This window comes from Lontra canadensis, unplaced genomic scaffold, assembly GCF_010015895.1.
Source record: "Lontra canadensis isolate GAN:19392208 unplaced genomic scaffold, GSC_riverotter_1.0 scaffold7, whole genome shotgun sequence".
Classification (NCBI taxonomy): domain Eukaryota; kingdom Metazoa; phylum Chordata; class Mammalia; order Carnivora; family Mustelidae; genus Lontra; species Lontra canadensis.
Window position 1 is genome coordinate 29,849,213 of NW_022631001.1, and position 22,405 is coordinate 29,871,617.

Sequence of the window (22,405 nt, forward strand, 5' to 3'; positions counted from 1 at the left end):
GTGGGGAAGGCTGGGGAGAAAATATTCACAGAGTACCCGGAATGAGAAGGGGGCTAAGAATAAAGGGAAACCCAATCTTTAAGAGGAAGATGAGGGAGAAGAAACCCAGGGGAAAACCACTTGTTGACATTTACTGAGCACCAACAGCGAAAGACTATACTGGCTGCTTCTCCCTGAGTAAAGTGCTCTACAAGCAGGTGGCCAACAGGGTATTTCTATGTGCCACTCGCCAGAGCCCAAGATTCATTGGGAACCTAAGAAACGACTCCGTGATCTTTCTGAAATTGAAGCCACATTCCAGGTTCTAACAAATGTCTTAGGCCTCGCAGGCTTTTCCTCCCACCTCTTCACATGGAGTCCAGATTAGGTGACATTACTTTTATTGACAGTGAGGGCAAGCAGGTTAGAGTGGCTGCTCCTCTCTCAGAGGACACAGTCTAGCCTGAAGGAACTGGGAGAGGCAAGTCAGAGCGGGGCTGTGGATGCAGGATTCACTCCTTATTTGGGTGTGAAGGCTGCATTCTGAAAGGGAGATTTATTTTGGGACTGGGCATAGGCACCGGAGAGGCACCGGCCATTAGGCTGCGCTCTCTATTTGAAGCACTGCGGCTTCCGCTGCCCCAGGTCTCCCGGGATCTTCCTCGGTGTCCTGTGGAGGTTCTGACTCCAGCTTGGGCTCCAGCTTGGGCCGGGCGTCCGGCTGGCCATCAGCGCTCCGGCCAGGCCCAAGGCGAGGTGGCTTGACCGGCGTGGGCGTTGGTGCTGCAGGGCCTTTCCGGCCGGACAGGGCTCTTCGCAGGCTCTGTACCTTCTGCAGCCCGGTGCGCCGCAGCCGCCGGGCCCTGGACTCCACGGGCTCCTCGTCCGAGCTCTCCTCAACTTCACCCTCGGGCTGCTCTGGGCCGGGCTCGGACTGGTCAGCTGGGCCTAAGGGCTCTGGCGCCTTCTGGAAGGCGCTGGCTGGGATTTCGGCCTCCTCCTGCATGTGATGAACACAGCTCTGACACGGGCAGTCCCCTACACCGCGCAGCGGCATAAGTCTCACTCCATAACTACACCGAGGAACCCGCCCCAACCCTGGCCTCCGCAGCCGGAGTGGCAAAGCAAAGGGAGGCGTGGGAAAGTAGGGGGCAGCAGGGAGAGGAAGAGCTACTGGGCGAACTACTAAAGTTTGGAAAGTACGTGGGACCTGCTTAGACAGGATGGTGGTAGCAGGGGCAAGAATCGGAGACAAGAGAACTGTCGAACTGTCGCGGGACGCACTTCCGCCACCGTTCGGGGATGGGCTGGGACTTGGAGCAAATTCGGTGGACGTGGCCTGAGCCCGAGCTGGGCGAACTCTGGTTGGCCAGGCTGGGTTCAGGGGATGGGGCAGCGTGGTGGGAAGTGGGTGCGGCTCTAGAAGTCCGCTCCGCCGGGTGGGGTGAGGAATGCGGGTGTGGTAGCCAGGCGGGGGACGGGAGGGAAGGAGGCCCCAGATGGTGGTCGGGAGGCGGGGGACGCCTAAGGTCACTGACCTTGAAGAGCAGGACGTGGAGCTTCCCGCGCGCCACCAGCAGCCCGTGGTTGGCCTCCAGCCGCTGCACCTGGGCCGCGCGGCGCACCGCGCGCTCCTGCGCGGCATCCGCGTGCGAGCCCACGCGCTCCGCCTTGGCCAGCAGCTGCGCCAGTGTGTTGCTCGTGGTGTCGTGGCTGCGGCTCAGCGCGCCCAGGCCGCTCTGGATGCGGCGCACAGAGCCCGCTAGGCCGCCCTGCCTCCGAGCCAGGCCCCCCTGCCGCTCCCGCAGCGCCTCCAGCATGGTGGCCAGCTTCTCCAGCAGCGTCACCACCGTCACGGCGTGCACCGGGCCCCCCGCCGTTGCTGCGGACACAGGCCCCGGCTCCAGCGCGCTCTCCCCCATGATCCCCGACCGTCCTGCCTGCTCTCCCTTTGGCCGCGGGCTGCACTCTGGGCTGGGGCCTCCTTTCCCCGGCTCCTCCCCAGCTCCAGCCGTGACTCAGGCAGGCGGAGCGGGCCCTCCCGGGAGGCGGGAAGGGGAGCGAGGGGCGGGATGGCGGCGGCGGGGTCCTTCGGAAGCGCTCCCCCTTCTGCTGTTCCGCCCCGGGGGCCTTTGCAGGGAAGCTGGTCGGCCTCGTATCCGCCCCCCTTCCCCAAACTCTCCCTGTAAGTTTGAATTCCTCTCCTTCGCCACAGTTCTCTGGTGTGTCTCTTTCTGGAATGTACTCCCACCACCGCAGAGGGTGAGCCATGGAAAATTCTGTTGTGCACATCGAGTGGGTAAAGAAACTATGTAAGCAAGGCCACAAGGATAACCTGAGGGGCTTCCACAGCCACGGCCTTCGGCCTCCCACGTCCCTGAGGGCTGTATTCGTGCCCCCGGGGCTGGTCCCACGTCCCTGAGGGCTGTATTCGTGCCCCCGGGGCTGGGCGCGGTAGGCAGGGAGGCTGTGGGATGCTACACACAACAGACTCGAGACTGTTTAGGGTGTTGGCCTCGCTTCCTGACCACACAGGCTGCTCCGTGCGCACCGGCAGGCGGGGCATCCTCTGGTATTTTCCAAATAGTCATCGCCAGGGTTTAGCCACAGGCCTCCTTTACTGCCTCTCTAGTTCTTATTGTTGGGTAGCTTTGCCCTGTTTTCTTTCTTCTAGTTGTCACACCTCCCTTTCTTTATGCTTCAGTGGTAAAGCCCCAGCCACACCTAGCTCTTACACCCTAAGCCTGGAGGGCAGGCAAGACACCTCTTCCTTTGAACCCTTAAAAGGGTTATTGTAGGTGCTGGTATGTCTTTGTTTCCTTGCAGGTTGGTTGTGGCTCCAACCTGGGGTTTTTTTGTTTGTTTAATTTTCTCTAGAAATAGCTGAGAATATCTGCAGCGGGTGAAGAAAATTTAAAACTGCTGCTGTAGAGGGAGAGAGTGTGTCCCTAGAAGGTCCAGTTACGGTGGCTCATGAATTTGTAATGCCATCAGCTTGGAAAATCCCCTCTCCTGTCTTTAGCAAAACGCGGTAAACTGACTGTAGGCTCAGGAGTCCAAGCTATCCATTGATCCTGACCCCTCTCCTCACCCAATCTGTGAGGGCCACTTGATAACTGTGGAAGAAACTGTAACTATCACTGGGCATAGTTAATGCAAGGGACCTGCAGTCTGACACAAAAGTACCCCAGAGGATGGCAGCTCTTGGCCAGATTTCTGGGGATGCTAAGTTGATGACTGACTTCTACAAATAGGAGGTTATGGAGCCTGAGCCCTGTGCTTAACACCGAGGAAAGACTCCCTTGGGAGCCTGCTGGGAATCACTGTCTCTACCATTGGACCTTCCATGTGCTCAGACAGACCCATCAGGATGTGCCAGATAAAATGCTTTCAAACCAGGGGAATAGAAAACCCAGTTTAGTTCTTAGAAACAAGAAACCCAATCTGCACCTACTTGGAAAAGCCCATTGTAGAGTGATGATTAAATGTAGGTCAGTCACAGCTTCAAATCTAGTTCTTTACCATTCTCTCAACTGTGCAGCTTCATTTCAGGAGTCAGCTTTATTCCCAAACTAGGCATAAGGTGGCTACAGCAGTTTCAGGTCATATATTGGTACACAAGGTCAGGAGAAAAGAAGGGCCCATCTTAAAATTTAGGACATCTAGGGCACCTGGGTGGCTCAGTGGGTTAAGCCTCTGCCTTCAGCTCAGGTTGTAGTCTCAGGGTCCTGGGGTAGAGCCCCTCTCTCTCTGCCTGCCTCTCTGCCTACTTGTGATATCTCTCTCTGTCTCTGTGTGTGTGTGTCAAATAAATAAAATCTTCTTAAAAAAAAATAAAATTTAGGACATCTATTTCCCAGAAGCCTCCCAGAATCCACTTGCCTTCTACTGGGTTACATGGCCATTCCAGAACCAAATTATATGGCTAGGAAAGTATCCTGCCTTGGTAAGCTTTAGCCTGGGTTCCTTCACCCAGCGGTAACAAGAAAGCTGAAAATTACATTTTAACAAATTAGGCCTACTTCTTGTCCTTCCCTAGAAACATGGATGGTATAGGAGGAAAAGTGGCTATCTCAGCACTGCTAGGATTAGTCAATTAAAATTATCTTCTAGAGGAAGGCTGTGAAAGAATCATCAGCCTCGAGGAGTAATGCTAAGGGAGTCCAGTGCATTTATAAGCAAGACTACATGGTTAGGTATTTTTCAAAGACCTGCTAAATCCCTCTCTGGATATGTAGAGCAAGGAGGAGCTTAAAACTTAGCAATAAAGTTATTGATGATTCTATGGGTCTCTCTAAAACCTTAGGTATAAAAGTCATAGGAACTGACTGATGTGGGAAAAGTGAAGCCCTTAAGGTGGATAAAAATAACTTGGGGCAACCCAGAAGAATGCTCTGAGTTAACAAAGCCCAGACTGATAGAAATTATGGTCGTGTAACCTTGATCGTGGAGTATCCAAGAAGAAACCATATTGCAGTTTCCAATTAGGATAAGGAAAAAAGAAAACAAGGATGCAGAATGAAACCCTCTAAGGCAGTGTAACCTGATCTTAAAGATTTCTGGGGTGTGGCTGCAACTACTCCCTCAAACTCCTTGGTGTGGGCTTGAAAAGTGGAAACCCACTGGAATAGGTTTTTTGTGTCTCCTGAAAAGGTATGTTCAAGTCCTAACTTTTGATGCCCATGAATATGTTCTTATTTGGAAACAGGGTCTTTGCAGATGTAATCAAGTTAAGATGAGATCATACTAAAGAAACAGAGGACCTTAATCCAATAGGAATGGTGTCCTTATAAGAAGACATGAGGGAAAAATAAATAAATAAAAAGAAGAAGACATGAGGCACAGAGAATGCCATGTAATGACAGAGACAGAGACTGGAGTTATGCTGCCAGAAGCCAAGGAATGCCTGGAGAGACCAGAAGCTGTAAGACACATGGAAAGTTCTTAACTAGAAGCTTTGGAGGGAGCATGGCCCAGCAACACCTTGATTTCAGACTTTCAGCCTCCCAGAACTCTGATAGAATATATTTCTGTTGTTTTAAGCCACAGTTTGTGGTAATTTAATAACCCAGGGAAACTAAGATATCCATTAATTAATCACCATCATTATCACAGTATCCCTTTACATAGGTTGCCCCCCTCAATGGCCTCCCCAGTTAATTCTGTGGGAAGTATGAAATTCTCTGCAGGAAAAGTTAATAGAGCCTGAAGACACCTTGTGGATGTAGACAATTAAATTAACAGTTGCCCAGATATAATGGATCTTGCAAAAATTTGTGGAATGCTATGGTGGTAGGGCCAACACGCCTTTTAAAAACCTGAAACAAGGCTGGGGCACCTGGGTGGCTCAGTGGGTTAAAAGCCTCTGCCTTCAGCTCAGGTCATGATTCCCAGGGTCCTGGGATCAAGCCCCATATTGGGCTCTCTGCTCCTCAGGGAGCCTGCTCCCCCCTCTCTCTCTGCCTGCCTCTCTGCCTACTTGTGATCTCTGTCAAATAAATAAATAAAATCTTAAAAAAAAAAAAAACAAACCTGAAACAAAGGTATTGCCCACTCTATTTGCCAAAGGTTCCTTTTATACACTGGCCCATCCCCTTCCTAGAATTTGGCATACTATGAGGAAACACTGGCTCTATTAAAAAAAAAAAAACAAAAAAACACTGTACTTTTCACAGGGCCTAGAATATACTGCTTAACAAAGATCTGCTCACAGACGGCTCTCTGTCTCTGCCAGTATCAAGAACAGTTGGATGTTCCCTTCACTTTCAATGAGACGAGGGTAAAAGGAAATCTCTGAGAGCTACAGAACAGGTTATGGTGACTCAGGTGGTATCATTCTGCATCCTTGTCTTTTTTCTTCTTTTCTCAGCGGTCAGGTGCCCTACTATATGATGTTCCAAAAGTCCCCTGAAACAAAAGTGGCAGAGTCACTGAGGGGAAGAGTAAGCACCATCAGTTCTGGGGACCAGCTACAAGGAATCCGGCAGACAGGTTAAGAAGTAGTGGCACTTAAGCCTGCAACATGTAGGGAAGCGTATGTAATCATTACCTCCCACAACAACAAAGAACAGCTGCTATTGGGGGTGTTTGGGTTTTAGAGTTGGCATATGCTCCATCTTGGAATTCTTACACATTCCATCTCTTGGATTATCCAAAAAGGCCACATACTTTGAATAGGGTTCAGAGGAGCTTCGGTAACTGGCCCTGGCCAGGTCACAAGTCACAGTCTGGCCAGTTCTACCCCTGGTACCCTGTAAGTCAGAAAGAAAGATAAGACCTGAGGTCTCTTTAATTTCTGCCTCTCTCACAGATGATTTGGGGCATGGAGGGAAAGAGGCAGATCCAAGCAGGAAAAATATAGCAGAAATACTTAGAGTTTTAGATTAAGGCAATACTTCCAGCCTCTGAGAATTATGTTGTTTTTGAAAAACAACTAATTGTGATTCTACCACAAAAGCTAGTGGAAAGATTCACTGAAGCTTGCAGGGTTGTTCTGTAAATGGGAATGCTCTGTCTCATGTTGCAATACAGACTAACAGTCTTTAATTATTAAATGGGTCGGGGGGAATCTAAGAAAGGATGAGGGATGGCTATGTTAGTTAATCATACAAGAATCATCCGTGACCCTGAACCTCACCTTCAGCTGCCCAGACAAACTGGGGCATCCTTCAGGGACTTAACTCTTGAATCAAAAGTAACAATGTGCAACACAGGCAGAACTATGCATTTAACAGGGAATGACCCTCAGTGGACAGGCACTACCTTCCACCCTTTGTCATAGACATCCTGTCTACGGAAGGGGTAAGGCCATTCTACACAATGACGGAGCTCTGTGTCACTGGCAATTAAGAGAACTGTAAGTTTGGGGCAACAGGAAGTAAGAATCTGAATTGAATCCAGAAATCAAAATCCCCAAATGGATGGAAGATCCTGAAATGGTATACTATAACCAAGAGGTTTGGGGATACTTTTTTATAAAAATCAGGCATGCTATTAAATCAAACGACTATCATTTTCTCATATTTTTGGTGAGATAAATAGCATCCCCATAAAAGATATGTCCAAGTTCTATCCTCTGGTATCTGTGAATGTGACCTTATCTGGTAGTAGAGTCTTATCAGAGACCATCCTAGTTTTAAAATGGGTCCTAAATCCAGTGAACGGTGCCCATGTAAGAAAAGGAGAACACAGAGATACAAAAAAAGAAAAAGGTGTTATGCAGATTGAGACAGAGATCGGAAAGCGGTCACAAAAAAATGAACACTGAGGATCGCCAGCAGCCACCAGAAGCTAGGAGAGAGGCATGGAATGGATTCTCCTTCAGAACCTCCAATGGTGTGTAGCCCTACCAACACTGATTTGTACCTCTGTCCTCCAGAACTAGAAGGGAATAAATTTCTATTGTTTTAAGCCACTAAGTTTGTGGACATTTGTTATGGCAGCCCTAGGAAACCATTACACAGAAAGACACCTACAAAAAGGATTAGGGGCAGAAAAATGTTAACAATGAGGTAAATCAGTATGCCACGGATGGATGTTTTGGCTGAGGCACATCGGAGTACCACACACCTGGAATGAGACCAAGGTTGGCAGAAGCCCACAGTTCTGGAGTATGTGCCAACAGTCAGGACGTGGGAGTTGAGCTTTTCTGCAAAAATGTCCTGGGACATTCCAAAAGGCAAAAAACCTAGAACACTTACTGAATAGACTCTATTGAACCTCCTTCTGTAATTTGAGGAACTCAGTGGGCTCTGACAGGGAGGGCCTTAGCCTTGCCTGGATCTGAGCTTGCATTCTTCACCAAATAACCACGGGGCCACCAACAAACCACTGCAGCCCTCTACCTTCAGCTCTATGGCCTTTCTCAACTACAGCCTCTGATCCATGACCATATTCTGCCACCCACATAATAAAGGACAGGGCAGATCATTAGGGAATGGTGTGCCCTACCTCTCACAGGGCAGCCCTCTAGACAGAGAGATGCGATGGGGCCTGGAGGACAGGCTGCACTATGATGCCATGGGCAGTGATTCAGACCAGTGGCGACTACCAGGAAACTCTGTATAGCTGGGGTCCTGTAGCCACATTCGTCTTAGTACAAAGACCCTCACCTCCTCCCGCTGCCATTTATCTCAGGCTGGGCCCAAGGAAGAAGTCATTATGAGCCACCCAGAATCTATCACAACTTGGAAACAATGTGGCTTATAAGATTTAGCACTGCATGAGTTGGTGGTGCTTAGTTGTAAGGTTTTGTTTGAAAAATAACTCATTTGTTTGGTGTCTAAAAAAGGAGAGAGTTGCTAATCAATTCAACTAGGGAAGTGAGAGAAGTAAGCTTTACCCTGGCAGAGAACAGCCTTGGCTCTGTCATCCCATCCCACTCGAAGGCAACTGGCACCGTTTAGCAGTACTGCGCAACACAAAGTACCCTATTAAATATTTCTTATCCTATTCGGATTCAGTGGATTCTAGAAGCAGAAGAGAAAGCTCTCAGAACCAGACTGTATGAATAATCATTTACCAACCCAGCCAGGTATGGCAGTGGTGAGGCTCTGAAAAGGGTAACCATGTTTTGATAGGCTGCAAGCTTACCCATTTACTCCAAGAGTGAGAAGGATCCCTAAGACTGATGAGATTGTCCTTGAGGCTGGTACCCCAGCTTTTTGGTATCACACCCTGTCCTGTCAAATGGGATAGTATCACAGTAATGCACTGAATCTCATGGAGGTAATGTACTATACAAAATGAGTCCACTGCCGGCTAGTTAATTTGCCTGTTTGTGGGAGCTGCAGATTAATCATGACTCCTCCTTATTCTAGGGAGTTGGATGAAGGAAGTATTAATTGAACAGTCAGGACATAAGGGTTAAGACATCCCTGTTGTCACCAAGTTACATCTAAGCCACATCTAAGCTCTCTCACCCCACAGGGGTACACAGGGCTGCTTCAGGCCCTGGACTAAGGAGTGAGACCAGGGGGAGGAGGTGGGGCTGGTCTTGGAGGCATGAGAGTCAGCCAAAGTTCAGTTAGCTTGGAAGCTAATGTAGGTGGGGGAATGCAGGAGGGGACTGGAGCAGTCCTACTGATATGGGCTAGAGATTTATGTTAAAAAAAAGAAAGAGAGAAAGAGGGAAAGGAAAGAAGGATGGCCATAGGTGGGGCATGGCAGGGGGTACAAAGAGGAAGGCAGGAAGGGTGGGAGAGGGGAGGGGAGAGAGAGGGCGGGAAAAGAGAAAGAAAAAGGAAATATTTACTGACTGATACTTCCACAACTGGAAAATTTGTGCAATATATTGAGGAAACCATATACTTACATGGTTCCAACTAGAATAAGAAAGTTTATAAAGATAGAGAACTGTAACTTCTAGATGCTACTGTACTTATAAAGGTTGTAGAGTTACAATGTAAATCTTCTAACAAAGAATGGAAATTGCTCCTTGCAATTAAGTTAGGGGTTGAAGGACCCTTGGGAAGTCAGATTAGAGTGCCACCTGGTAAAGCCTGATATCAAAAATGTGATCCAAATTTGTCTCAGGATTTCTCTAGCCTGGCACTGTCCAACATGACAGCTACTAGGCACATGTGGCTGTTTAATTTTAAATTACTAGTAAAGGGAGCACCTGGGGTCCTCAGTCAGCTAAGCATCCGACTCGATCTCAACTCAGGTCTTGATTTCAGGGTGGCGAATTCAAGTCCCACTTCCAGTGTGGAGCCTGTGTAAAAAATAAATAAATAAATAAAACAAATTACAATGAAAATTAAGTCCCCTGTCACACAATCCACATTTCAAAAGCTTAACAGCCACATGCGGCAAGTAAGTACCCTACTGACCTACACACCCCTAGTTAATACCGCCCCTAGTGAATTAACTACTCTAGTTAATACTACGGGGGTGAATGAGCCACCCCAAATGCTACCAATAACAATAACACAGGTTTCTCTGAGAGATGACACAAAGAATCCTTTCATTTCACTTGAAAGCCAAATCCTGCAGGAGATGATCAGTGTGAATGAAATCACAAAGCATTAGTGGAGAAGTGATTTCCTCCATCAGTGTTTGGGACTATTTCAAATTGGTAGAGAAGGATACAGGAGAGTACTTTCTGGAATGCTTCAGGACCTGGATCAGCACTGTCAAAAATATATACTTTTCAACATGGTTTACCTTGATGGTGGGAATATTCTTCTTTTAAAGATTTATTTATTTATTTTAGAGAGAGCAAGAGTGGCAGGGGCAAGGGAGAGGGAGAGAGACCCTCAAGCAGACTCCACGCTGAGTGAGGAGCCCAACTCAGGGCTTGATCTCACAACCCTGAGATCACGACCTGAGCTGAAATCAAGACTCGGACACTTAGTGACTGCACCTCTCAGGTATCCCTATAATTGTTGATCTTATCCTTTTGGGGGAAGTATTGTAAGAACTGTTGAAGTTAACAAGATCCCTTCTTGTAAAAATGCTCAGGATGTTCACTGCAAGACTGCCTCACCCTGGAGAAGGGAGGTGAGGGTTATGAGAAGGATGAACATGTTTAGATTGGAGCATGCAGTTTTGAGTAAAAAAGTAAATGTGACCTTGCACCTACCCACAACTGGTTACCACAGATATTTGTGTTCTTACTTTTAGGACAAATGCTAAGCACCCAAGAGCTTAGAATACGAAGGTGCCCAATACAGATTTGTTAATTGAAGAAAACACAAAATTTGCTTTGCTAAGCAAATAAATTGTGCTTGCAATGACAGCCTTAGAAGTAAATGTGTTCATGAGAATTAAGCGCCTACTTCTGATTGGCAACCTGGGGAGAGAGAGACCAGTGAGAAGCAATGAGGAAGGGATGGGGGAAACACCACACATGGGCTGAGTTTGGTCACAGGCCAGGACTACAGTGTTTGGAGTAGTGAACCCTCCTGCTGATGTCATTGATGCTGCCTGGCTTTACCCTGAAGCCAGCTCACCTGTCCAAGAGGAGTCACCATCATATGCATTGCCAGATGTGCCCACTCTGAAGGAGAGCCTGTAGACTATGGTGATATCTCGGCAACAAAATTTGAGAAAGGAAAGGAAGGAATATGCTGCTTTGCTTTGTGTCCATTCCCTCCCCTGAAATAACCCTTTGCTTAGGCTCCTCATAGGACTTGCTTTGTTTTATCTACGCAATGAGTGAAGGGGAGGCAGAGATAAGCTTTCTCTATGGCTGAACAATTTAAGCCCCTCCCCCCCATCATGATCCCAGGTTCAATCTAGGACCTGAGCCTCTATAAGATGCCTCAAGAGGCCAACACATAGTGCCTTGGTTGAAACCAAAAGCAATAACCATTGGGAAACCCTGGCTTCCCCATGTAGTGCACAAACCTTGTGGGACCTGGATCTTGGGGAAGGGGTGTATAGAAAGACCTCCTGACACAACTCTCAGAAAGTGGCCTGTACTAGCCAAGTCTTTGACTGAAGCTTGGGATCCTCGGGTGAGGGACTCCCTCTCACATCCTTCCAGTCAATCAAGGACCATTAGAATGAGAAGGCAAAATAAATTGGAAAGATTTGAAATGTCAAATGTTACAAGGAAGAGGGAAAGACATAGAGAAGTTGGTTACAACTAGAATTAAAAACTCAGAAAACAGATTGAGTTGAACATTACGAAGCCACTTGGGTGGCTCAGTTGGTTAAGCATTGGACTCTTGGTTTTGGCTCAGGACATAATCTCCAGGTCCTGGGATTGAGCCCAGTGTCAGAAGATCATCAAGCCCACCATCAGGAAATGAGCCATGCCTCAGTCTCCATATTCAGCAGGGTGTCTGCTTCCCTTCTCCCTCTCTCTCTGCCCCTCCCCCAGCACTCTCTCTCTCAAATAAATAAAATCTTTAAAAAGCATATACAAAATAAAATAAAAATAAGCTAAATTTAAATAAAATCCCATGCCAGTTGGATGAGAAGTTGATGGTTGAATTTTAGAAGTAAAACTGATCTTTATTTTGTCTATCCTCTACAGTGCGTTTCACGTGGCCTAGGCTCTTAACCAGTACCTACACTGCTTACAGTTTCTTTACTAGGTGAACTGACCCAAATCTTCATACCAGAAAAGTTTGAACCCTTGGTGAATTAATCTAGAATTATGCTAATATTTTAAGTAACCTTTACTACCAGACATGGCAGAACAAGAAGTCATGCCAGGGGCTCCTCACATTCTACCCATAAATCTTCAGGCCTGTATTATATTGGGTGCTACTCAGGTGTCACTTTTTTGCAATAAGCAGAAGCCCACTCAAGCTGGCCAGGCTTCACCACACTGCTCTGCCCAGGATGAAAGAATCTTTGCCACTTGACACCATGCGGCAAAGCTAGAGAGTATCCACATTCTTTGAGGCTCTATTGCTTGCAAACCTACTTGTCAAAACCCCTTTCTCTTCTAGACAAGGGTCAGTTGGTTGCAAGGAACAGACACTATCTTGGTTAATATAAATGAAGGTGGGTTTATTATAAAACAATTGGCAGCTACCCCAGCTCCCAAAGAAGACTACTGAAACTATTTATTGAGTCTGGAGCCCTTCCTGAATTACCAAGAGGGAGGAGCCATTAAAGGATAATATAGCTTATTTATTCTTTCAGTAGCTTACCAGGCAGAGCAGGAAAGAAACCAGACCTCTTTTCTGAACAATAATGGGGCCCACTAACTCTGGGAAAAAGGCGAGATGTCCTTCTAATTGAGGAAATATATCCTTTTTCAATATGAGTCTAGATTGTACTCTCTAAAAGTTAATGTCTGTTCCTGGGAGCAGTAGATGAGCTAATATAACAATTCTATTAATCAAATGAACTGACATGATTGCTGCTCACACATATAGGAATATGGAAAAGGAAATCTGGCCAGGAAGACCTAAATCCACAACTACTACAGACCCAGGAGTTCTTCCCCTCCCCCGCCCCACCTCCTCCCCTATACACACAGTTCTGCAAGACTTGGGTGACAACAGGCTTCATTTTGAACTAGCTTAATGTCTTGAGGCTCACCTAAGATTGGCACAGTGAGACTAGGAATGTTGGGCTGGGGTAAGGATGGTGAATCTGGAGAGAGAGAACACCCAAGGAGTGAGATCCCTTCCTATGACTGGTCTGGAAACTGGTGGGGTTTCAAATGGGACAAATTTTAAAAGGAGGCCCAAGAAGAAAAAGTTGTCCAGCTAAAATCCAAAGAGTCTGAAGGATCTGGATCTGTACATAGAATCCCTTTGAGAACTAAAGAAAAAGTCTCACAAAAAAAAAAAAAAAATAGTTAGGAGCACTTTATCCTTCCCTTCTTTGACACTGACTCTCCCTCCTGAAATTGCTTCAACTCTTTGGTGAAGAAACCTGCACATAATCACTTAGGCTGCTGGTAATTTGGGAGAGAAAAGAGGAAGAGACCTGTGAGGGTAAGGAAGATCTGCCCCTTTGAGGTCATGGAGAGAGACCTAAGTGAGCTGTAACAAGGAGCTCCTGGTGGTGACAGGCTACCTGAGGGCAGGGGGACATAACCATGATGATAGGATAGCCTGGCAAAGATGACAAATTTGAGGAACAATATGACCGAAGCTTTGGGGTCTTTGTGTCGATTACAGGACCCTGCCTTCTAAAAGAGGAAGTGAAGGACGCTCACATCCCAAGTGACCAATATCATCAGGTTACAGTTAGTTCTAAACCTCGGTTTCAAGCCCAAGGTTCTACACACTCTGTTCCACTTCAATACACACACACACTCTCTCTCTCTCTCTCAGGTCTCCTATACTCCCTTGGGCTGCCTTCATTCCTCCAAATGAATCTGGGTGTAAAGCACAATCCCTTCATCAATTTTCGCTAAGAACACTGACAACTTCCTGTTTCAAGAGATCAGAACTCTAAAGTTTCAGAGGGTTGGTCATGGGAAATGTCACACCAACATCACAGACTCTACCCCACACACTCTTACTCTCTTTCTTCCTTTTCTCTCCAGACTAAGCAAATGCTTTCCCTTGCTCCAGCCAATGTTTTGTCCATACTTAGATTCCTCGGCTTCTCAGCTTCTACCTCAAGTGAGCCTATCATGAAAGTTCTTCCAGAAAACTAACAGTGCTGTCTCATCAGCAAGTCCAGTGAGTACAATTCCTTCTATATCATCAACCTAGGGAGAAGTGACTATCTCACACTCTCTAAGATCTAAAAAAAAGCCTATGGGACTACAATAAGGAGGTCAGAGAGCCCATCTTCTACCTCTGATTCTCAAAGGTCTCCTGATCGTTTATTTCTCCCCTGTCTGTGTGCTTGCTCCATACTCCTTTCCTGAAGCTGAGTCTCTGTGCCTACTTATCAGCAAGGCACAGGGCCAGAAAATGGCTGTCCCAATCCAGCTCAAGCACCTACTATAAAATGATTAAAGTCACTGTGTCTTAGGAGAATTTCCTGAAAGAGAGAGTGAGCACCTAACTGACAGCTTTGGGTCAGGCCCAGTTAGCTATTGCCCAGGAGTGAGGGAATGAGATGAATACAGTAAATATGGCCAACTCTTTTTTTTTTTTTAAGATTTTATTTATTTATTTGAGAGAGAGCAAGTGAGCATGAGTGGGGGTGGGGGCAGGGGCAAAGGGAGAGGGAGAAGCAGGCTCCCCAGTGAGCAAGGAGCCTGATATGGGGCTCCATCTGAGGACCCCAGGATCACGACCTGAGCCAAAGGCAGGTGATTAAACAACTGAGCCACCCAGGCACCCAGTATGGCCAACTCTTAATAGGACCTGTAGACAAGACAGGCACAGAAGCTTATCTAACACAACTAGCTAGTCCCTTTATCGTTGGTGGTTGTTGTAGAGTTTAAAGGCTCCAATAAATAATACCCACCCCATTCTCTGCCTGAGTTCTGAATCAATTGAGAAATAATGCAAAGGAATAAGGTAAGTGAGAGGTCAAAATAACAACACTACTGATAAGTTGATATTGATAGATGTGGCTTTATCATTTAGTAATTGGGCTTCTTGATCCTGAACCCCAGGATTAGGGAAACTAGCCCACCCATTCATAGATTGTACAAGAAAACTGTAGCTCTCCTTACTCCCCACTCCATCCTCTACCCCATCTAGGGAAGACCCCTTTAAATCTTACTTCATGGAGGAGGAGAATAGAACGTGTATATCCAGAGGGAGTCTGGCTACAAAGAGCCAGAGGAGCTGTGTTGAGGATACCCAACTCACTCTTTTCAAATTTATCAGAGAAATGACCACTTTGCCCCAGGGGGTCAAATTAAAAATCAAATCTGAATCTGATCAAATCTCTAGATCTAACTACTAATTCACCAGCAATATGAGACAAAGAAACATTTTTCAGTACATCTAAGCAATCTATGCCTACTGTGGGACCTCCTGCAGGATAAATAACTCAGGTTCCTCAGCTAATAAATTTCAAAGAAAAAAAAAGGTGGAAGGTAAAGGTATAGATAAAAAGAGATCTACAAAACTTATAAACTAATATTAATGATTGTATCTTATTTGGACTCTGATTCCAAAAATAGGCTAAAAAAATTATGACATAATCTGGGAAATTTGAAAGCTAATTGAATTTTTAAATGCTAACTGAACATTAAATAATATTAAGGAAAAAAGTTTGAGTGTCATACTGGCTTTGTGCTTATGTTGTGTTTTTTGTTTTTTTTTTTTAAGTGTTTTGAATTCCCATACAGTTGCAGGTACTGGAGTCAAAACCTGGTAGAGTTGAACTGGAGTGTTCTTGGCTACTAATCTCAGTAGATAAACTGATAAAGTCAATAGAATATGTTTGGCATACAAAAAAGTAAACTACAACTTTATAATTTGCTCACACTATGATCTCTCATTTTGAAAAGCTGCCTCTTAATGGTTTCCTAAATTTAGTATCCTTTGAAGGAGTCATTCCAGTCAGCTCTGAAATCTGGACTTTTTTTTAATCTCTTTCTAGATTTATTTAAGATCTAATCACTGTTTCTGAGCTAATAAAAAATTCAGACATCTTACTCTGTTCTTATACCTTCTTTAAGAGCGATTGAGACCTAGATGCATCTCCTTTTCCCATCTTTATTCACCCATCCTGGTCTTCTTAACATGTGATGAGAGCAGGTTAGTCTTTCCATGGTTCCCTTTCTTGGGTAGGGTAATTTCAAAATGGCATTATTTTGGATCAGGTTTGGAGCAGTCTGACCAATAATACGACTGGTAAACAATTGTTCTGCACGCCCCATGTATAAAAGGCTCATATTAAGAAGGACTCTTTCCTCCAGGAACGAAGCAGGAAGGTTTCAGCTACCCCTGTTTATTAGGACACTGCAGCCCACCAGCATCTCTGTGTGGTCCCTACACGGCCCACGCACAAATGCTAAGTCTAACAGCTGTGTGTTTCAAGGATAAACAGCAGCAATTATACCCAAGGCTCTCATTTTCACTGTGGCTGTGCCTTTTCTGAGAGCAGTGTGGCCAGCAGGTGTTTGCTAGATTCTGTGTAGCAGGCACCTGCCGAGACCAGTGTCAGCTGAGCTATCCCCACCTGCCCCAGCCCTCGGACCCTGGCCCAGGGTGCTATCTGTCTCAATCCTGCCGTTATAAATGTTGAGGCCACCTACCTGCGCCGAGCAGACGCACTTTGGCTGAAGGCAGGAATGGCCTGCCCCTGCATCCTAAAGCCAGCCCACCACCCTGCCTCTATCAAAACAGATCCTCACCTGTGGATAAAGTCCTGAGAGGCGTGGGGACCCACCAAGGGGAAGACCCCACACACCTGGCACCAAAAACCTAAAGTTGCCCATCCAGCTACAACTGATAAAAACCAACTCCCTCCATAAACAAGCCAGCTCCATGGCTCCATGCAAGCGACCACAAGCCACATGGTCACAAAGGCATGCTTACTCAAGTCCGTACCTCAAGCTGTGGAACCTGGCCTCACCAGAAGCCTCTTCACATGTTAGTTGGATCCCCAAATTCTATTCCCTGTTTATTTAATAAGGCTTCCGATCCAGTGAAATTAGATCTTGAAGTTCTGTGGATCTTTAGTAAATAGCCCCCCACTTTTCCTCTCCCCAGCTCAAAACCAATTAAAAGGTAGAGGTCAACATATTACTTTTTTTTTATTGATAAAATAATGGAGAAGGTGATGTATATAATTGGATAACTTTCTAATACCCCCAGAAAGAAAGAGAGGCTTACCTACCCAGTTACAGATTATCCTGGAAAACTAAGGTCTCCCCGCTGGGGCAAGTCCCTTGAAAACGTCCTACAGAACACGTGCTTCTGTAGCCAGTCCGACTGCCAAAGAAAGGCATGGAGGAGCTGAACCAGCGTGCTCACTTAGTTCTTCTCAAATTTTCTGATAAGTTACTGACTTCTCTTCTGGGAAGAGAGGCCAAGAGTGTTACTCCAGAGGAGCTCCCTCCATATGAAACAAAACCCTGAGAGGGAGGGCAAACCGCCTTTCTCCAATAATAGTATTGAAAAGAAAACCACTGGCACACACCACGTGCCTGAAGGCCTCCATCCCGTCCACTATCATCAGTGCTTGTACACTGGGGAGCACCCTCGGCTCAGCCTCTAGCTCACCTTTCCTGCTGTCTGACCAGCTGAGAATGTTCTATATCTTGACAGAAACACAGGTTACATTAAATGTGTGCATTTGTCAAAACACATTGAACTATACACAAAAGATCACTGTTCAAGCGTGGATCATGTTCAGTGACCACTGTGTTGATGTTCACACAATCCTATGGATTTGCCAAAACCTATATAATTGTATACCACAAAGAATAAGTATTACTGTGAGTTAGAAAAGGAAAATTAACACCCCAAGTAGTGGGGGAAATGCAAAATAAAATACAAACTATAGCAAATGAGCCTACCTGTTTAACAAATAAATAACTACAATGAAGGACATGAGTAGGAAACCAAAATGACTTTGGAAAACTATATTTTGAACAGAAACTAGAAGACAGAATACAAAAGTACTGTCCATAAATTATTTTGTATTTCTTTTTTTTTTTAATTTTTTTTTTGAGAGAGAGAAAGAGAGCACAAGCACAGGGATGGCGTGGAGGAGAAGGGGGACTGAGGGAGGGGAAGAAGCAGACTCCCCACTGAGCAGGGAGCCCAACCAGGACAGGACGATCACACCAGACTCAATCCCAGGACCCTGGGATCATGACCTGAGCCGAAGGCAGATGCTCAACCAATGAAGCCAACCAGGGGCTCTATTCTGTATTTCAAAGGTGTGTTCCTCATAATGATATTGATTACTGGTTCTGAAATGATGTGTATATTATGGTTGATCAACTATGTATATATAATGTAGATAATTATATATATTATATATATATATATACATATATATGTATATATATATATACATATCTGCTTCCCCTGTCAAAGAAATATGTTACAAACAAGGAAAACAAGAAGGGTGTTCTCTAACACTGTGGTGTTAGATTGGAAAAGGAAAAAAAAAAAAAAAAGAAAAAAAAAAAAAGAGAAAACCACAGGACCAAAATGGAGTCACTTAAGCCAAGTCACCAAACCAGGTCTTCATAGTAATTAACACTAATTGTTTCAACCAGCATGCAACTGCGAAATTACTCAAGTAAGAGGGCTGAAAGCTATCAGCAGAAGGGAGGAGGGGAACAGAAAAAAAACAGTTCTATTTTGTTTTACAGAACCTACACTTCCAGCCAAGGAGACGCCCAACTACGGGTTCACCTGATAGCGGGTAGAAGCTAGTATGTTTCGCCTGGTTTCTCCTTACCGAGCTAGTTTGAGTAGGACTGGAGCTGAGGACCTGCACAGAAGCCCCCTGAATTGTTCTGAACTTACCTTTAGTTCATTATAATACTAAGATCTCCTTCTACGGCAGTTTTCTGCTATTTTTTAAACATACTATGTAGGCACTAGCATGTGGACATGTTAGGCCTGCCCAGTTGAACCAGAAGTGCCTAAGCTCCCTGCCCCGCCCACTAATACCCTAAATCAAAGCTCCCTGTGCTAACCCTACAGAGAGTGCTTTGAGAACTATCTCAGTCTCCTTACTTGTACTGCGTAATAATAAGTTCACTGCCTACAAATTTCCTTGCCTTGTGTTCAATTTGATGCACCCCAAGTGACAACAAACCCTTTGAGTTCAGTTACAATTGCAACTTCCGTCTCCCATAGAAATGTAATCTTAACCAGTCAGTCAGAAATGCTCTGGTCTCCAAAGGATGATGAGCTAATCTGCTGGATAAGACCCCCTGCCACTGCCCCCAAGGGAAGGGAAGTTGACTCTGCCCAAAACAAACCCTTCTTTTCTTTCTGCTAAAAATATCTTGCCACACCCTCCTTCCTATAAAAATCTTGTATTTTTGTACCACTTCTCAGAGCATCTCTCCACTTGCTAGATGGGGTGCTGTGAGACTCATGAATCGCTTAATAAAGTCAATGAGACCTTCAGATTCACTCAGCAGACCTTTTGTTCTTTAATAGCTATCAAGATTAATCATTCTAGACAACACTAGGACAACTTTTGTTCCCTTTCTGTTGTGTGTCATGAGAAATATAAAATGACCAGTTTCCAATATAGTGGAATCATTACTACAGTCCCCTAGGGGAAATGCTCCTGACTCAGGTAGTAAAAGAATCTTAGTGTCAGGAAGCCAACATTTTGAGAACGGTTATTAAAGTATAATTATGAGTAAGGACACTCCCATCTTCCAAAGGACATCCGTGTCTTTTGCAGAGCTTCCTGCAAATCAGGCATTTTTGTTGTTACAAAAAGCTGTAATGGATATCCTCCATTAGGGCCCTTCTGTCAAAAAGCCCGATAGTCTAGTGAAGCGACTGATATTGTCATAACAATAGTTATGAAAATAATTACTTAATTATCATCATGGTAAATGTTAGGAAATGCTGGGACAGGGCATATCATGTAAAGATCTAACCACGTGAGGTTGAGGGTGGATCACAAAAGGCTAAGGAAGTCACAAAGGAAGTAACATTTAAGCTGAGACTTGAAGGATGAGTAGGAGGTGGTCAGGCAACAGGGTAGAGGTAGGCACAGGAGGCAGAAGGGTCAGAATAGGTGAGGGTTTCGGGGCGGGGGGTGCACCACCAGCTCACCACACATACTAGTGCATACCGGAAGAGAGGTGGGCCCTTCCGGGAGTTAGTACCAGCAACCCTGTCTGCCTGGTCCGTAGAATGGGGCAGGGAAATGTTGAGGGTGGCAGGGACTGGATAGCCAAGGGCTCTATGTGCAACTGGGAAGCGTTTTGACTTTATTTTATCCTCTACATGATAGAGGGCTACTGGAGGGTTTTCAGGAAGGATTTTCGGAAGCTCTAGCTTGTGGCAGTGTGGAGGGTGGTCTGGAAAGGGGTAAGACTGAAGACAGGAAAACCAGGTTGGGGACAGAACAAGCTGTGTGACCTTTGGCAAGTTACATAGCCTGGTTGAGCACCAGTTTCTGCATCTGAAAATGGGGATGATAATTCCTATTTTATAGAGCACTGTCATGACGGCTGACAAAGTGTTACAGATATTAAATGCTCAGTAAATATTCACATTTATTATTTGCCTAAATTCTTCATTCTTCCTTTCACATCTACTTTGCCACAAAATCCTATTCATCCTCCCTCCTAAATACCTCTAAATCTGTTTTCTTCTCCCTAACTCCTTCTTTACTTAACTCTCATAAATTCTAATTTGGTTGCCTATCTGGGTTCCTGTATGCAATCTCCCTCCCCTAAGCCACCCCACACCCCACACCTTGGCTACTAGCAAATTAAACAGAACCCTGAATTTCATCTGCCTACTTGAAAACCCTCCTGATTCTTCATGCATTAAACAGCCATTACCAAATCCCTAAGTATGGGCTATAAGGTTCTCAACGATCCCCCCCTCCACCTGTCTATCTGTCATCCCTACTCCTTACCACCCTCCCAGCCCATCCCCACCCTGTTAGACATTTGGGGTACAAAATGATCCCTCAACACCCATGCTCCTTCCCACCCCACATCTTTATTCACGCTTTTGTTTCTACTCCGGGAATCTTCCTCCACTGGTGTCTCACAAACAAAAACCCGGATCATACTTTGAGACCCTGAGTCAATGTCACCTCTTTCTTCCTTTATGTTCACCAACTCCCCGGATCCTAAATTTCTTCCTTCCCTGGATTTCTACAGCATTGGGTACATCTTTATAGCCCTTATCACATGTATTATATTTTGTTTATGTTAATGTTTCACCTCCAAGATTATGGATTTTGCAAGAACAGCAACCTTCTTTAATCACCCTTGTATCTTCCCTCAGAGCCTAGCACAAACTCTATCAGGTACTAGGCCTGCTGAACAACTGAATTGATGAATGAATCAAATGTAAAAAGTCACACTGCATTTAATCAGCCTGGTGATTAAGAGGACTTGGACTCTAAATGGCCAGTGTTTAGGAGATCTGCTTAGGCCTTGGTAGCCCGGTTCCTCCCTGCATCCAGGGAATGTGGTCAGAGGAGCAACTAATTCCCTCTCTCTTTCCTCACCTGCTCGCACCTGGACCCCACCTTGGGACACAAGCCGGCAGACCTGTCCTTGTGTGAAGCTGCAGTGCCATCTACTGGTGACTGGAAGACCTGCAGATCAGGCTGAAGGAGGAAGGGGAGGAAGAATTAAGGGCCCCTCGGGCTTTATCTGGCCATAGACTCAGTTATTGGACCCCACTCTGGACAGTTTTCCCCACCTATATGGAGGCCTTATTTGTATTTACTTTGATGAAAGATCTTCAGCCATATCTCAGAGGTCAGAGCTATTTCTTCAAACCTCTCAAAGCCAGGACCCCCAACCCACACAGTTCCCTCAGAAGGTAGAGACCCTAACTCCATGAACCAAACATCCTCCTTGGTTCTCTCAAGGAGTACAACCTCTCACTTAGGACCTGTTGACCGTACTCGAGAATTGTGACAGTAGCCTCTCCTTTAGGTTTTGGTAACCAGATGGCTCCATCAGTAAGCAGTGCTACTGACAAATGCCTTAGTGATGAGGCACATTTCCTCAGGTCCTCGATGACCACACCCCACCCTCAGCAGTGACTGGGGACCCTCACTCAGACCTGTGATGACCTCCCAGGTGAACCCCCTCAGTGACCAGGACCCTCACCTAGACCCTCAGTTAGTTACCCAAGCTTTTCCCTCCATTCCTCTAGCCCTGCACTCAGCCTCTCAGTGAGCCAGTTCTCACTCAGGTCTCTGTGACAGGGCCTCTACCTCAGGTCCCTCTTCAGGGATGGCACTGCTGAAGTAGAACCACCAAAACTGAAAAAAAGTTTTTAAAGTGAATTTGGTATTTGCAGAAAAACATCAATGAAACTAACCATCACAGGATACACCTGAATTGTATTACTGAACTAAACTTATTCTATGGTTTGTTTTACTTTGAATGACATATGAAGATCAGACAGAA

At 45.7% G+C, this 22,405-nt stretch overlaps 1 protein-coding gene and 1 long non-coding RNA gene across 2 annotated transcripts in view; both read right to left on the reverse strand.

The window, feature by feature from the left end:
* Positions 1 to 363: 363 nt before the first annotated feature.
* Positions 364 to 2,376, reverse strand: CAVIN3 (caveolae associated protein 3). Its single transcript, XM_032853312.1, has 2 exons — positions 1,518 to 2,376; positions 364 to 979 (listed from the first exon to the last, which is right to left on the reverse strand). Exons 1-2 carry the CDS (start codon positions 1,899 to 1,901, stop codon positions 578 to 580), a joined length of 786 nt encoding a protein of 261 aa, XP_032709203.1. The 5' UTR covers positions 1,902 to 2,376; the 3' UTR covers positions 364 to 577.
* Positions 2,377 to 9,624: 7,248 nt separating this feature from the next.
* Positions 9,625 to 22,405, reverse strand: part of LOC116865142 — a 38,311-nt gene continuing 25,530 nt past the window's right edge. The window contains exon 3 of the long non-coding RNA XR_004382153.1: positions 9,625 to 9,691. This is a non-coding gene — a long non-coding RNA (uncharacterized LOC116865142). The remainder of the gene's footprint in view (positions 9,692 to 22,405) is intronic.

Bases quoted from the DNA above. Each gene is read 5' to 3' on its own strand.
- CAVIN3 (XM_032853312.1), bottom strand. From the start codon at position 1,901: ATGGGGGAGAGCGCGCTGGAGCCGGGGCCTGTGTCCGCAGCAACGGCG. The intron at 980-1,517 runs GTCAGTGACCTT...CATCACATGCAG, and splicing joins TCCACGTCCTGCTCTTCAAG to GAGGAGGCCGAAATCCCAGC.